General features: G+C 42.7%; 1 protein-coding gene and 1 long non-coding RNA gene across 2 annotated transcripts; one reads left to right on the top strand and one right to left on the bottom strand.

The window, feature by feature from the left end:
- Positions 1 to 617: 617 nt before the first annotated feature.
- LOC134455012 (uncharacterized) lies at positions 618 to 1,825 on the top strand. Its single transcript, XR_010035964.1, has 3 exons — positions 618 to 788; positions 1,403 to 1,499; positions 1,597 to 1,825. It is a non-coding gene; the product is annotated as an uncharacterized LOC134455012 (long non-coding RNA).
- A 628-nt stretch (positions 1,826 to 2,453) lies between these two features.
- On the bottom strand, positions 2,454 to 4,980 carry LOC134456120 (uncharacterized). Its single transcript, XM_063207553.1, has 3 exons — positions 4,340 to 4,980; positions 3,511 to 3,603; positions 2,454 to 2,617 (listed from the first exon to the last, which is right to left on the bottom strand). The coding sequence occupies exons 1-3, from the start codon at positions 4,731 to 4,733 to the stop codon at positions 2,454 to 2,456; spliced, it is 651 nt and encodes a 216-aa protein (XP_063063623.1). The 5' UTR covers positions 4,734 to 4,980.
- Positions 4,981 to 11,892: the final 6,912 nt, after the last annotated feature.

Here is an 11,892-nt window from a genome sequence, read left to right as displayed (position 1 = left end):
GAATTCGAAATAGAATAGCCGGTCGTTGTAAACCGTTCTTAGATAAACAAAAGCTTTGCCGTAATGGAGATCCAAAACATCGTCGGTTTGTCAACTTTACTTTTTATTTATTTTTTACTCCGCAAAAACAATAATGCGTTGGTGTTGCTGGGAGCAATGCGGAGGAGGCGGCGCCAGCGAGATGCGGAGATATTAGAAGTGCTGCGACTGGATCATCCCATTCATTTCCTTGGCCTTCCTGTCCCTCCCTTTAACACCTGAACAATTTGCATAAATGTCCGTAGCAGAGATTGGTGGAATAGGATAGTGCTGCAGGAATTTACAGACGAGGACTGGAAGTCCAATTTCAGGGTGTCACGGAGGTCTTTCGTGAAACTATGTGGATTAACAGAAAGTTTCATGTCTCCAAATGCAGTGACCGTCAGGGAAGCCATTCCCTTACAGATGCGCGTTGCTATAGTATTATATCGTCTGGGGAGTTCGGGGGAATATCGGATGGTAGCAAATCAATTCGGTGTGCATAAATGCACTGTGAAAAAATTTGTGTATATGTTCTGCAACGGCATGTTGAACGGCCCTCTGAAAGAACTAATTAAAATGCCAAAGGAGGAGGAAGCTATCGAGATAGCCAGGAGATTTGAAGCCGCCCATGGGATCCCTCAAATTATAGGACTGATAGACGGCACCCATATCCCTGTGCTGCCTCCATCAAATGGATACAGGGACTTCGTGAACAGGAAAGGCTGGCCGTCCTACGTCCTGCAGGCTGTCGTGGATGACAGATGTTGGTAAGTTAATGGTTCCATAGGCCCCTATAGCCTACCAACCCCACTTTAAAAATGAATCACAATTCCTCTGCATTCTTTAAAGGATACTTTCACAGTCAATTTCAATATGTAGTTGTAATGCTCACACTACCATGGACTTGTCAGTAGACGGCCCTACCTAAAAAAAATGTTTTTTATAAGTGTTGATTAAAAAGCTCCCCCCATTAGCAGGGACGGATTATGACTGCATGGGCCCCTGGGCCAGAGAACAAGAAAGCCCCCCCTTCGTGGGTTTGTGTATTCAAAATAATTCAGGGTTTCTGGACAGATGTTACAGATCCTATGTTGTTGGTGGTTCGGGAGAATGCCCCCAAGAAATTTGAGAATAAAGTTGTTAAAAGTGTGATTTCAACACACTATGAAAAAAGAAAATATAGAGGCTTGGCCTTCAGGGCCCCCTTGACTCTTGTACCCCATGGGCCTGTGCCCGGTAGGCCCGTGCAGTAATCCCTCCTTGCCCATTAGAATAGCTCCCATCTTGGAAAGGGATGAGCCAAAAAAATGTGGCATCACCGAGTAAGTTACTGCCAAGTCAAGGGTAGCGTGACTTTTTTCTTTCCTTCTTTCTTTTTAAGTTTTAGACACATAAGCTGCAAGATGCCGGGCAGTGCTCATGACGCCAATGTTTTGAAACAGTCTGACCTTTTCAAGATGGCTCATCTGTTAGAAAGAGTGAGTATTAATCTTAATGACTTTCCTCAGTGCTTGTAAATGCTTTGCAATTCTAGTTATTAAATTCACTTGAATTTCACAATTTTGATTTCTTAAGGGAGTGAAGGACATCGAGGGAGAGATAGTGCCAGTCCAGATTGTTGGTGACCCTGCATACCCCATCCTTGATTGGCTCATCAAGGGCTACATTAACTCCCCAAATTTAACACCTGAGCAAGAGTCCTTTAATGTATACCTGAGTTCTGTCCGAGTGGGAGTTGAGAGGACTTTTGGCATCTTGAAGTCAAGATGGAGGGTTCTCCTAAAACGCAGTGACTTCCACTATAAATTTGCACCAAAGTTGATTGCTACTTGCTGTGCCCTGCACAATTTTTGTCAAGAGGAAAATGACTTTCCATGTTCTAATTGGACAGAAGACAACGAGGGTTTATACCCTCAACCCCGAAGAGTCATCTGCCATGATGATGTCCCTAATTCGAATCCAAAGGAGGCACTGACCAGGTATATGGCTGCGCGTTTCCCCCTACGGCGCGGGCATTACCGTTAACTAAAACATTTTTTTTTCATTACTACTACATTACCAAAAGAATTTTGAATAATTAACTTTTCATTAAACTTTTTCTCAAAAATGTTGTGACTGTATGCATTTTCTATGTATTTAATCATACAACGCGGAGTGGTAATCAAATGTTTTATTAACAATAGGATGTCACATGTGTAAACAGACATAGAGACATGGGTAGGCCTACCATTAATTGTAAACATCCAGATCATGCAGCACATACTCTGGCGTTTGTGCCTGTGGGTATGGAGGGGTACGTGCTTGAGGGTATGCATTTGAAGGGGTAGGTGTGTGGAGAGGTGGATATGGGTGGGGCATCATTGGATGCGGGTACAGGTGGGGATGGGCATGGGGAGGGGGAAAGCATTCCCTCAGCCCTTCAAAAAGGTGGGTCAAGAGTCGTTCATTTGACCTGGTGTTCTCCTCCATGAAGGCCATAAACATCCTCTCCTCGTGCTCCCTGGCCTTCTGCTGGAGAGCCTCCAACTTCTGGAGCTGACTATGCTCCAATTTTGCAGGGCTCTTTGGTATCCCGATGCCACAGTTGCTTTTGGTTCTGTGACAAAAACATGGAAATACAAATAATTACCAGTAGTAAACAATTAGCAATTGCATCTAAGTATTTCAGGGTATAACAAGACAACAAACTGGACTGGTCAGCCAAAGATGCAGTTTACACAAAAAGTACAGTGTTGTCTATACTTGTCTGCTATAAACTCCTTAATATGTTCTATGGGAATGAAGAAGCCAGTATGTGTACTTTTCTATGCAGTGTGCTGGGGAGGGAGCACAATGAAGAGGGGATGGTGTCTTGAAAGACTGATAAGAAAAGCTGGTTCTTTCATGGGAGAAGAACTGGAGAGCTTCACTTCGTGGAAGATAAAATATCTCTGAACAAACTGAATAACATCCACTCTGTTTCCCCTTCCTCTATCATATCTACCTGAAAGGAGGGATGCAATATTCTGATGAGCTAGTTGCAAGGCACTGGAATTAGGTGGAGTCACTGCATTTTCCAGCTTAACAATAGCCTACAGATGTGCAAGAAATGATACTGTATAATCTGATTCTTCATTCAAGCGTAATCTATAGCACCACACACTAATAACAATTTTATTTGAAGTAATATACTGTAATGTACTGTTTGGAGGTGCATATGGAAATGTGAAAATGTTAAGCTTAGCATTAAAATCATTTAGGCCAAGAATCATTTTCATGTATGGGACACCTTAGAGATGAGGGAAAACATTATTGGGTTTTGTTCTACCATGCCCAAAAACTGAACATAGAATTTGCATAACACTGTGCAGCACGGTGTCCGAGGTTGGGGAGCGGAACGAGCGTAAGCTTACAGCTTTCTAGACAGAACAGATTTGATTCTTTATTTCTGTGTAGCCTCATGATAGAATTGGCAACTGTCAATGAAAAAAATAGATGGATGTGACTTACTTTTTCTTGCCAGACTTTGGTCAGCTGCACTTTCGTCCTCCATGCTGCTTTCCAAGTTTCCGTCTTGCTCGTCACCACTACTGAGGGAAGCATCTGGGAAAAAAAAAACAAAAACAAAAAAAACTGAATAACTGAATGTTAAGGTGTAACCAGTGGTGGGGAACCTTTGTCTTGACGGCCATTTGCGGCACTTGAGGCCGTTTTATCTGGCCCCCAATATAATTTTAATGTTAATGTAATGTTTAATGTAGCTTCACATGAAATATGACATATTTTGTAAAGGACTCATAGAAAGTACATTTGCAATACAACTAAATTATATTCAGGGGATATAGAGAAGGTGGGGTCTGTTTCAAAGGTCTCTGCCTTCAGTATAGGCCTTAAGTGCAGTGGGAAATCCTGATTTTGTGGAAGTCATGTTCTTTTGAAGTCACTAGGGGGCACACTAATACAATAGTAAAATTACAAACGTGTGCACATAATGTGTTTTGGTACACTTGACTTGCCGTAGTGGGCCATTAGAGTGGACTGCGACTGTGCAGTTACTTATTTGCTTGTTTGTTGTCAGTTTTTCAGAGACGCGCACTTGTATCAGAGTGACACAGATAACTTACGACAGTTTATTAGCTCACTGGCCTGCTAAATCTATCAAAGGTGTCCACTTTCAATTTTTATTTCGTCCAGTGACCTTCCTAATTCACGCGGTAGTCCTAGCTGCCAAATTGTGTCTATCCAAATCACAAAATCCACCGTGGAAGTTTGAGATGTGCATCGGGTAACAGAGTTATAGAAGCTAATATTAGCAGCCTGAACAAAATGGCAAGCTCACCAGATACGTCTTCTTGGTCTGGATCCTCCACCTCGACGTTCACCTCCTCCTCGCCCCCCATCCCCACATCAACCCCCTCGACATTGGAAAGAGGTCGTCCTCCCAGCAACTCCTTCATCTCCTCGAAAAAGGGGAATTTTGCTGGTGAAGCGCCGGACCTTTCGGAGGCGGCCTTTGCCTTGTAGTAGCCGGCCTTCAGCCACTTCCATCGGTGTAGGATCTGTGTGATGGATCGCTCTACCTCCAAACTCACTAAGGTTTTGTGTACCTTTAAGTACAACTCCCCATTTTTAAATTTTCTTCCATCCAATCTTTTCATTATATCATGCTGTTTAAAAACGTCTATTAAAATCCTTGTCTCTCGATCAGACCAATTCAGTTTACGAGCTGCCATTTTCTTTGAAGTAGCCGTTTGAAGTCGACGTTAATCTTTTTGTAGCAATTTTGTATCCTTCCATGGAATTCCTCAGTTCAGGCACGCGCTGAACTATCGTCAAAATCTATTCCGATCACAGTATACATGGGCACCTAATCGGAATAGGAACGGAATACACCACCTTATCTATTCCGATCAGAAATCTAATCGGATGCGAATATCTAATCGGATCAGGGGTGTTTACAAGAGTTTTTCTATTCTGATTAAGCACTTATTCCTTTTCTAATCGGATTAGAGGACTTCATGTAAACCCACCTATTGTCTCATTGTGGATAATGAGTAACATAATTTCTCCCATAGGACTCCAAATCACATAGAAGTGCCATGGGTGAGTTGTATATTTTATTTAACATCAGAATAAAAGCCCCAATTGCAAAAAAAACCCGGCAAATTTATTTAAAAGTCATTCTTACCTCATGTATTGAGGAATGGGGTCAACAGTTGACGCTTTAGAGACGTCACATGAGAGCTGTTAATACATGTGCTTGGCTTCACTCCCACTGTTCAAATGTAAACACTGCTATAGAGATAGTACATCAGGAGACCAGGCAACTGTTGGTCATTGGCTGTAGTGTCTTGTCATCTTATGCGTGATGGACCCATTGCTTCTCTGGCCTGTGTTGACCCTGGTGTGCAAGGACTTGACATCACTGAGCAGTGCAACGGCCTCCTCAAGTAGGCTAAGTGTAGATTGTGTGCCTTTTGTGTGTGTGTGTGTGTGTGTGTGTGTGTGTGTGTGTGTGTGTGTGTGTGTGTGTGTGTGTGTGTGTGTGTGTGTGTGTGGGGGTGTGTGTGTGTGCGCGCGCGCGTCTCTGCACTGTGTAAGTTCAGCAAGTTGACTGGTCTTAGTAATAAGCTATGCTTCAGGAGTGATGTCGTTTATCACAGAGGGATGCTCCACTCTCACCTCCCTCTGTCATCAGAATACAGTATGCTCTCTCTCTCTCTCTCTCTCTCTCTCTCTCTCTCTCTCTCTCTCTCTCTCCCTCTCTCTCTCTCTCTCTCTCTCCCTCTCCCTCTCCCTCTCCCTCTCCCTCTCCCTCTCTCTCTCTCTCTCTCTCTCTCTCTCTCTCTCTCTCTCTCTCTCTCTCCCTCCCTCTCTCAGGGTCGCCTTGTTGTAATTTCTCACTGTCAAGGCCTGTGTACAACTGGACTTTTCCTCTCTGTGGCACTTTGAACTCAACTCAAAGATGAAGCAGCCGTTATTTGGGATGAAGATGAGAGCACACCCACACACACACACACACACACACACACACACACACACACACACACACACACACACACACACACCCACACACACATACACAGTCCCCAGAAGAGCAAGTCTTGAAAGAGAAGCCCTACAATGAAAACCAGCTGCTCAGAGCTCACAGTCTATTTTATTTGGGAAATTAAACTCCAAATACTCTTTGCCCCAGTTTCTACACACCCTTGTCATACTGTGTAGAGCCATTCATCTAATCAGGTCAAATACTATTTTACAGATATCACACAAATTACCAAGGCAATCTTTTTGAAAAACCCACCAATACATTCATATAGGCCTACACATTCGCACTGAAAATGTAATTCCGATATCTCTTTCTAAAATTATTATTTGATGCTCAATTACTCAGTCTGTATCAGTCTTTGTTTTGAAGCAATGTTTTGAAGTGCTTTTATTTCATTTAACATTCATTTGCTCCCGAAATATCCATGGAAGTAATTGAAACTTTGAATTTGCCGGATCGATTCTGGAAATTGCCCGGGTCGATTCTGGATGGTCCATGCCCCGCATTGGATTGGATCGCCGAATCGATCATTGTTGACACCACTAGAATATAGTCTTCGTCACAAGGAGACCTGGGAAGTTTGTTTGCATATTGCATGTAGGGAAAAATGGTATGGGACTATATTCACCATTGTAGATAGTGACAGATCATTTTATCTGGGAAAAAGGAGGAAAGACTAAAGATTGCAACTGTCCTTGAAATTAAGGGGTTGAAAGCGAGGGAGACAAACATTGATGTCCTTATTGATAGCGGCCTAAACTTTAATAGTCACATGAAAGCCATTGCTAATTTTCCATTTGACCACATTTCTCTTAGAGGCCTTATGTCAAAATATTATCCGGAGAAGCTACACAACTTACACGATTGCACACACATGCGCGCACACACACACACACACACACACACACACACACACACACACACACACACACACACACACACACACACACACACACACACACACACACACACACACACACACACACACACACACACACACCCCATTTCCATGATACCGGAAGGAATGACAAACAAACAGCTTGCAGGTGTGTGCATATATGGACTAAATGTAGGATGCTAGACGCTGGTGCTGGTGTTTTTGTACGTATAAATCCACCTAGAGATAATGGATAGACATGGCATCAGCAGGTGAGTGCAAATATGGACTAAATGCCAGTGTCATGCTTCAATTAACTATCAAACTAGAGATTAGACAAACATTGGCTCAGCAGGTTGGTCCATATGGACAATCTACACCTGGCACTAATGCTGGCATTGAGCAGTACTTCAGCTTGCACAACATGCAAATCCTGGCAGCTACACATATGCCCACACAAAACACACGCACGCACGCACACATGCATGTGCATGCACGCACACACACACACACACACACACACACACACACACACACACACACACACACACACACACACACCTCATCCCTCCCACCTTGTGCATGTGAAAAGTAACCCAAAGACAAGAAAATTCTCTCTTTCCACACCATAGTCTTTCTCATCATCACAAAGCACTTTCCTGTCGCTGCAGTATAGGCGAGTCTCCACCCAAATCACATGGGACACGTCTCTTATTTGGGATATACCAGCAAGTAGAGGTAGGCCTCAATACAAGAAATCAGGGGCAGGTCTGGATGTAAACTAGTAGAGGCAGGCCTGGATATAAAGTGCTATTGGCCGACCTAAAATAAAATGTATGTGTCTTCCTCCATCACATCCATTTGGAACATGGACCATACATGGGCATATTGGATCCAAGCACCTGTGGGGATTGGGTCGGTTTCCCCCATGGGACACCACCTGTAGATGAAAACAGAAAACAGATGTCTCCAATTGGAGATCGAGCTCACACACACACACGCACACATGCACGCACGCACGGACACACACACACACACACGCGCGCGCGCGCACACACACACACACACACGCACACAGGCACAAACACAAGCACACAGAAAACACTTGTCCTGAAACACACAGATATACACACTCAAACAAAACTAGGCATGCCTTTTATCATTGCCATAACATAACATATAACACAACATAACCAGAGATTATTTAAATATATCTTAAACTTTTTCACAGAGCAAATCATTACCGGAATCTATACCCTCAAACTGAGGCATGACAATATTCAATATTCACAACAATATTCACAGGCATGTTAATGTCAATGCAGATGAGTAGGATTAGTTTCATTGTTAGCTAGGACACTGTTATCTGGTAGGTTAAGGTAGAAGAAATATAATACTAACAAAGAGTAAAAAAAAAAGAAAGTGTGTGTTATGTTATTCAGCGATGTGTGTTCCTTTCAGCAATCTGCTTCAGTATTTGCCCACACAGACGATGTCAAACACCTTCCTGGGCTGCTGGGCTACACAATGGCAGTGGCAGGCGTTCAGTGATCGATAGATAGGCACACCATTGAGCTGAGAGAGAGAGAGAGAGAGAGAGAGAGAGAGAGAGAGAGAGAGAGAGAGAGAGAGAGAGAGAGTGAGTGACGGAACAGACAATAAGCTAACAGAAGTAGCAGGAGTGATGGAGAGGTGGGAGAGCAAAGAGAGTTTGTGGGGGCGGGGGGCAGAGAGGGAAAGAAAGAGAGTGTGTGTGAGAGTGTGTGCATGTGCATGGCCAGATAGCACAGTCCTGGACAGTAATCAATCCATATCAGCCCAGACAGAGCAGCAGCAGCCGTGCCCATCCAATGGTCTCCCAGCCATGCAGGCACGGAGACAGATATGTCCATTATCATTTGCCCAGCTCTCCTCCGCAGCATCTCAAGGGGAAAGGTGATACCAGTGGCGTGCACAGACGGGGTGGGGGGGGGAGGGTGTTGAACGTCTTGCTGCCTTACTAGCCTAGAAGCGATATGTTATGCTATGGGGGGTGGAACGTCCTGCTGCCTTACTAGCCTAGAGGCTATATGTTAAGCCAAGCATGTGTAGTTGATGACGTAAACATTGACTGAGGAAATGTTTCTTTTTGACCAGAAGGGCAAAGGGGCAGGCTCGTCCCTATCTGTGCACGCCTATGGGTGAGACAGTCAATACAAAGATGTAAATTGAAAACTGTTCCCTCTCTTGTCTTTTTTGGCCTTCCACTCTCTCTCTCTCTCTCTCTCTCTCTCTCTCTCTCTCTCTCTCTCTCTCTCTCTCTCTCTCTCTCTCTCTATCTTTGGCTTTCTCTCTTTCTCTCTTTCTCTCTATCTGCCACCGCGGCTTAGCTGACTTTAGCGAGGTGTTTTGATACGAGCCATAATAGCTATTATTCTGTCAGATGTTGCATTTATGTTGACACAATATTACGTAATAACATGAAGAATGTGTTGAGTTAAAATGGCTGTGTTAGGAACAGCTGCACAAACGAAAAAATTTCTATTTCCATTGACATTTTAAATAATGGCTCTATGGGCGCCGCCATTATCATCCGACTTCAATTTGTTGAAGTGGGAGTAATGCGAGTCCCCCTGACTTCGTTAGTTGGAGATCCCACTTCGACAGGCGTTCCAGTGCATTTTCCGTAGTAGGAGGTTGGATAAGTGCGTTCTCCTACTAGGATGGATTGGGACTGGAATGCAACATTCTAAAATAACTTTCTCTTGACTTCTACACACGTGATTCACAGCAGACTGGGAGGCGGGGACCTGACTCTCGGCTGCCTGATCAGGTGAGGTATGGTGGCCTGTGAGGGAAACTTTTCAGGCGATTAAGCACGGCTCATCCAGATGCACGGACACCTGTTCTCATCTCTCTTGCAAATATAATGGACTTCCATTTTGCATAACATGGAAAACTCACCTTTTCTGCATTTCCAACAGTTTCCTCCATCTGCTCAGTGCAAGATGTATGAAAAGACTAATACATTCTACATGTTTTTTTAATGCTCTCGAAATTTCTCACCAAAGTCAGACTCAATAATGTAATGTAATTGAGATCATGTGTCTTATATTTGTGTTTTATACTGTATGTTATTCATCTATTATTATTCACCTACAAATCTTCGAGTGTCATGTAAAGCGCTATATAACACCTATGTATTATTATTATTATTATTATTATTATTATTATTATTATTATTATTATTATTATTATTATTATCATTATTATTATTATTATTATATTTGTCTTTTATAGGTTCCCCCCACTACACAACACAACACAACACAACACAACACAATCTGTTGAACACAAATATTGGCTGTACAGCACGGCAAACTAGTGGCTTGAATGCTGTTGGAATGGTGTTCATTCATCTGTAACTGCTGAGATTGTTGTGTGTGTGTGTGTGTGTGTGTGTGTGTGTGTGTGTGTGTGTGTGTGTGTGTGTGTGTGTGTGTGTGTGTGTGTGTTTGTGTGTGTGTGTGTATGTTTGTGTGTGTGCGTGCTGATGGCAGAGCAGCCTGTCAGTGATATTGCCTTGTGTGTATTTGCGTTTGTCAAGCATATCACATCTTGAATGGAAATGCCATGCCACAACTGAGGGGAAACCCCTTTACTGATATACTGTGTATGTGTCATGTTTGCCTCCATTTCAGTGATATTTCAAGTCAAAAGCTAATATTTTCCAGCAGTATCAAGATGATGTTGAGGCTACTGGGCTGAATATTTCTCCCCAGACAATAAAAACATGCTGCCTTATATTACATAGAATAAGGCCAATGTATACTTTAATATTCAATGAACATACATACACACATACCCATACACAAACACACACAGTAAATTCTGCAGTGCTCATTTAACACTTAGAGAGTTCATTTGAGTCCAAATGATGTCAAATCAACTCTCTAGGTGTTGAATTAACACCACAACATTTACTGTGCGCGCACGCACACACACACACACACACACACACACACACACACACACACACACACACACACACACACACACACACACACACACACACACACACACACACACACACACGCCAGATGGCCAGTCCAGTCCTGCTAAGGAGAGACCATTATTATATTGACCCCTTATTACATCAAGACTGTGACGAACTAGATTAAAAGTGAAATGGTAGACAGAAAACTTCACTCATCCTCAGAAGGTAAAAGAACCATTCAAATTCTATTCAAATGAACCCAAGGACTCAGGCTTCTTCATCTCTTCTTTGGTAAACGTATTATTGGATTTTAGAGATAGGGACTTACTATAGCCTACTGTATGGCCATACACTCTGTTCTGCTCTGTAAAAAAAAGAAAACCTTGTGTCACTTAGTTAACTACAGCAGGGAGACAAGTCAGAAACTCAATTATTCATGAAAATGATTAAATGACAAAGGTAACAATAGATATTGAAATGGTCTCATTTGTTCCTAAAGTCACACTCGTGTTGGCCATAAATCAATTGAAGTGAAATTTGTGAGAGTGAGTGTTTGGACATGTGTCCTGTCAGCAGTTTTCAGCTTGAAATAGATTAAAAAACACACTTCTCATTCATCCAGCCATATCTCCACACGGATATTGTTGTTCTGCACAAGATATTCAGTCCCTAGGCAATCACAGAAAATGATTAAGCCTAGGCCTACATTAGGGGGCTCATCTTCTTGATGAAATCTGACAAAAATGTAGGCAATGACATGGACAGCATAAGCTACAGTAGCCTAAGTGATGGTGGTAAGTGCACCTACACCTATCTTAATAGCATAAGCTTACATTAAAATTGCCAGTGGCAAATTTTCCATTTGTCAGCCATTTTAACAGATTAGCAGAACTTGACTTACAAGCACATTTCACACACTTAGGCCTACAAAAATGAGATGTAGAAGATTATTCCACAATCTGTCATTGGCAGATATCGTATTTTGGGTGT

The sequence above is a fragment of the Engraulis encrasicolus genome, chromosome 9, assembly GCF_034702125.1.
Source record: "Engraulis encrasicolus isolate BLACKSEA-1 chromosome 9, IST_EnEncr_1.0, whole genome shotgun sequence".
NCBI classification, from domain to species: domain Eukaryota; kingdom Metazoa; phylum Chordata; class Actinopteri; order Clupeiformes; family Engraulidae; genus Engraulis; species Engraulis encrasicolus.
The sequence above is the reverse complement of the archived record's forward strand: the minus strand, read 5'-3'. Positions and strand labels throughout refer to the sequence as shown.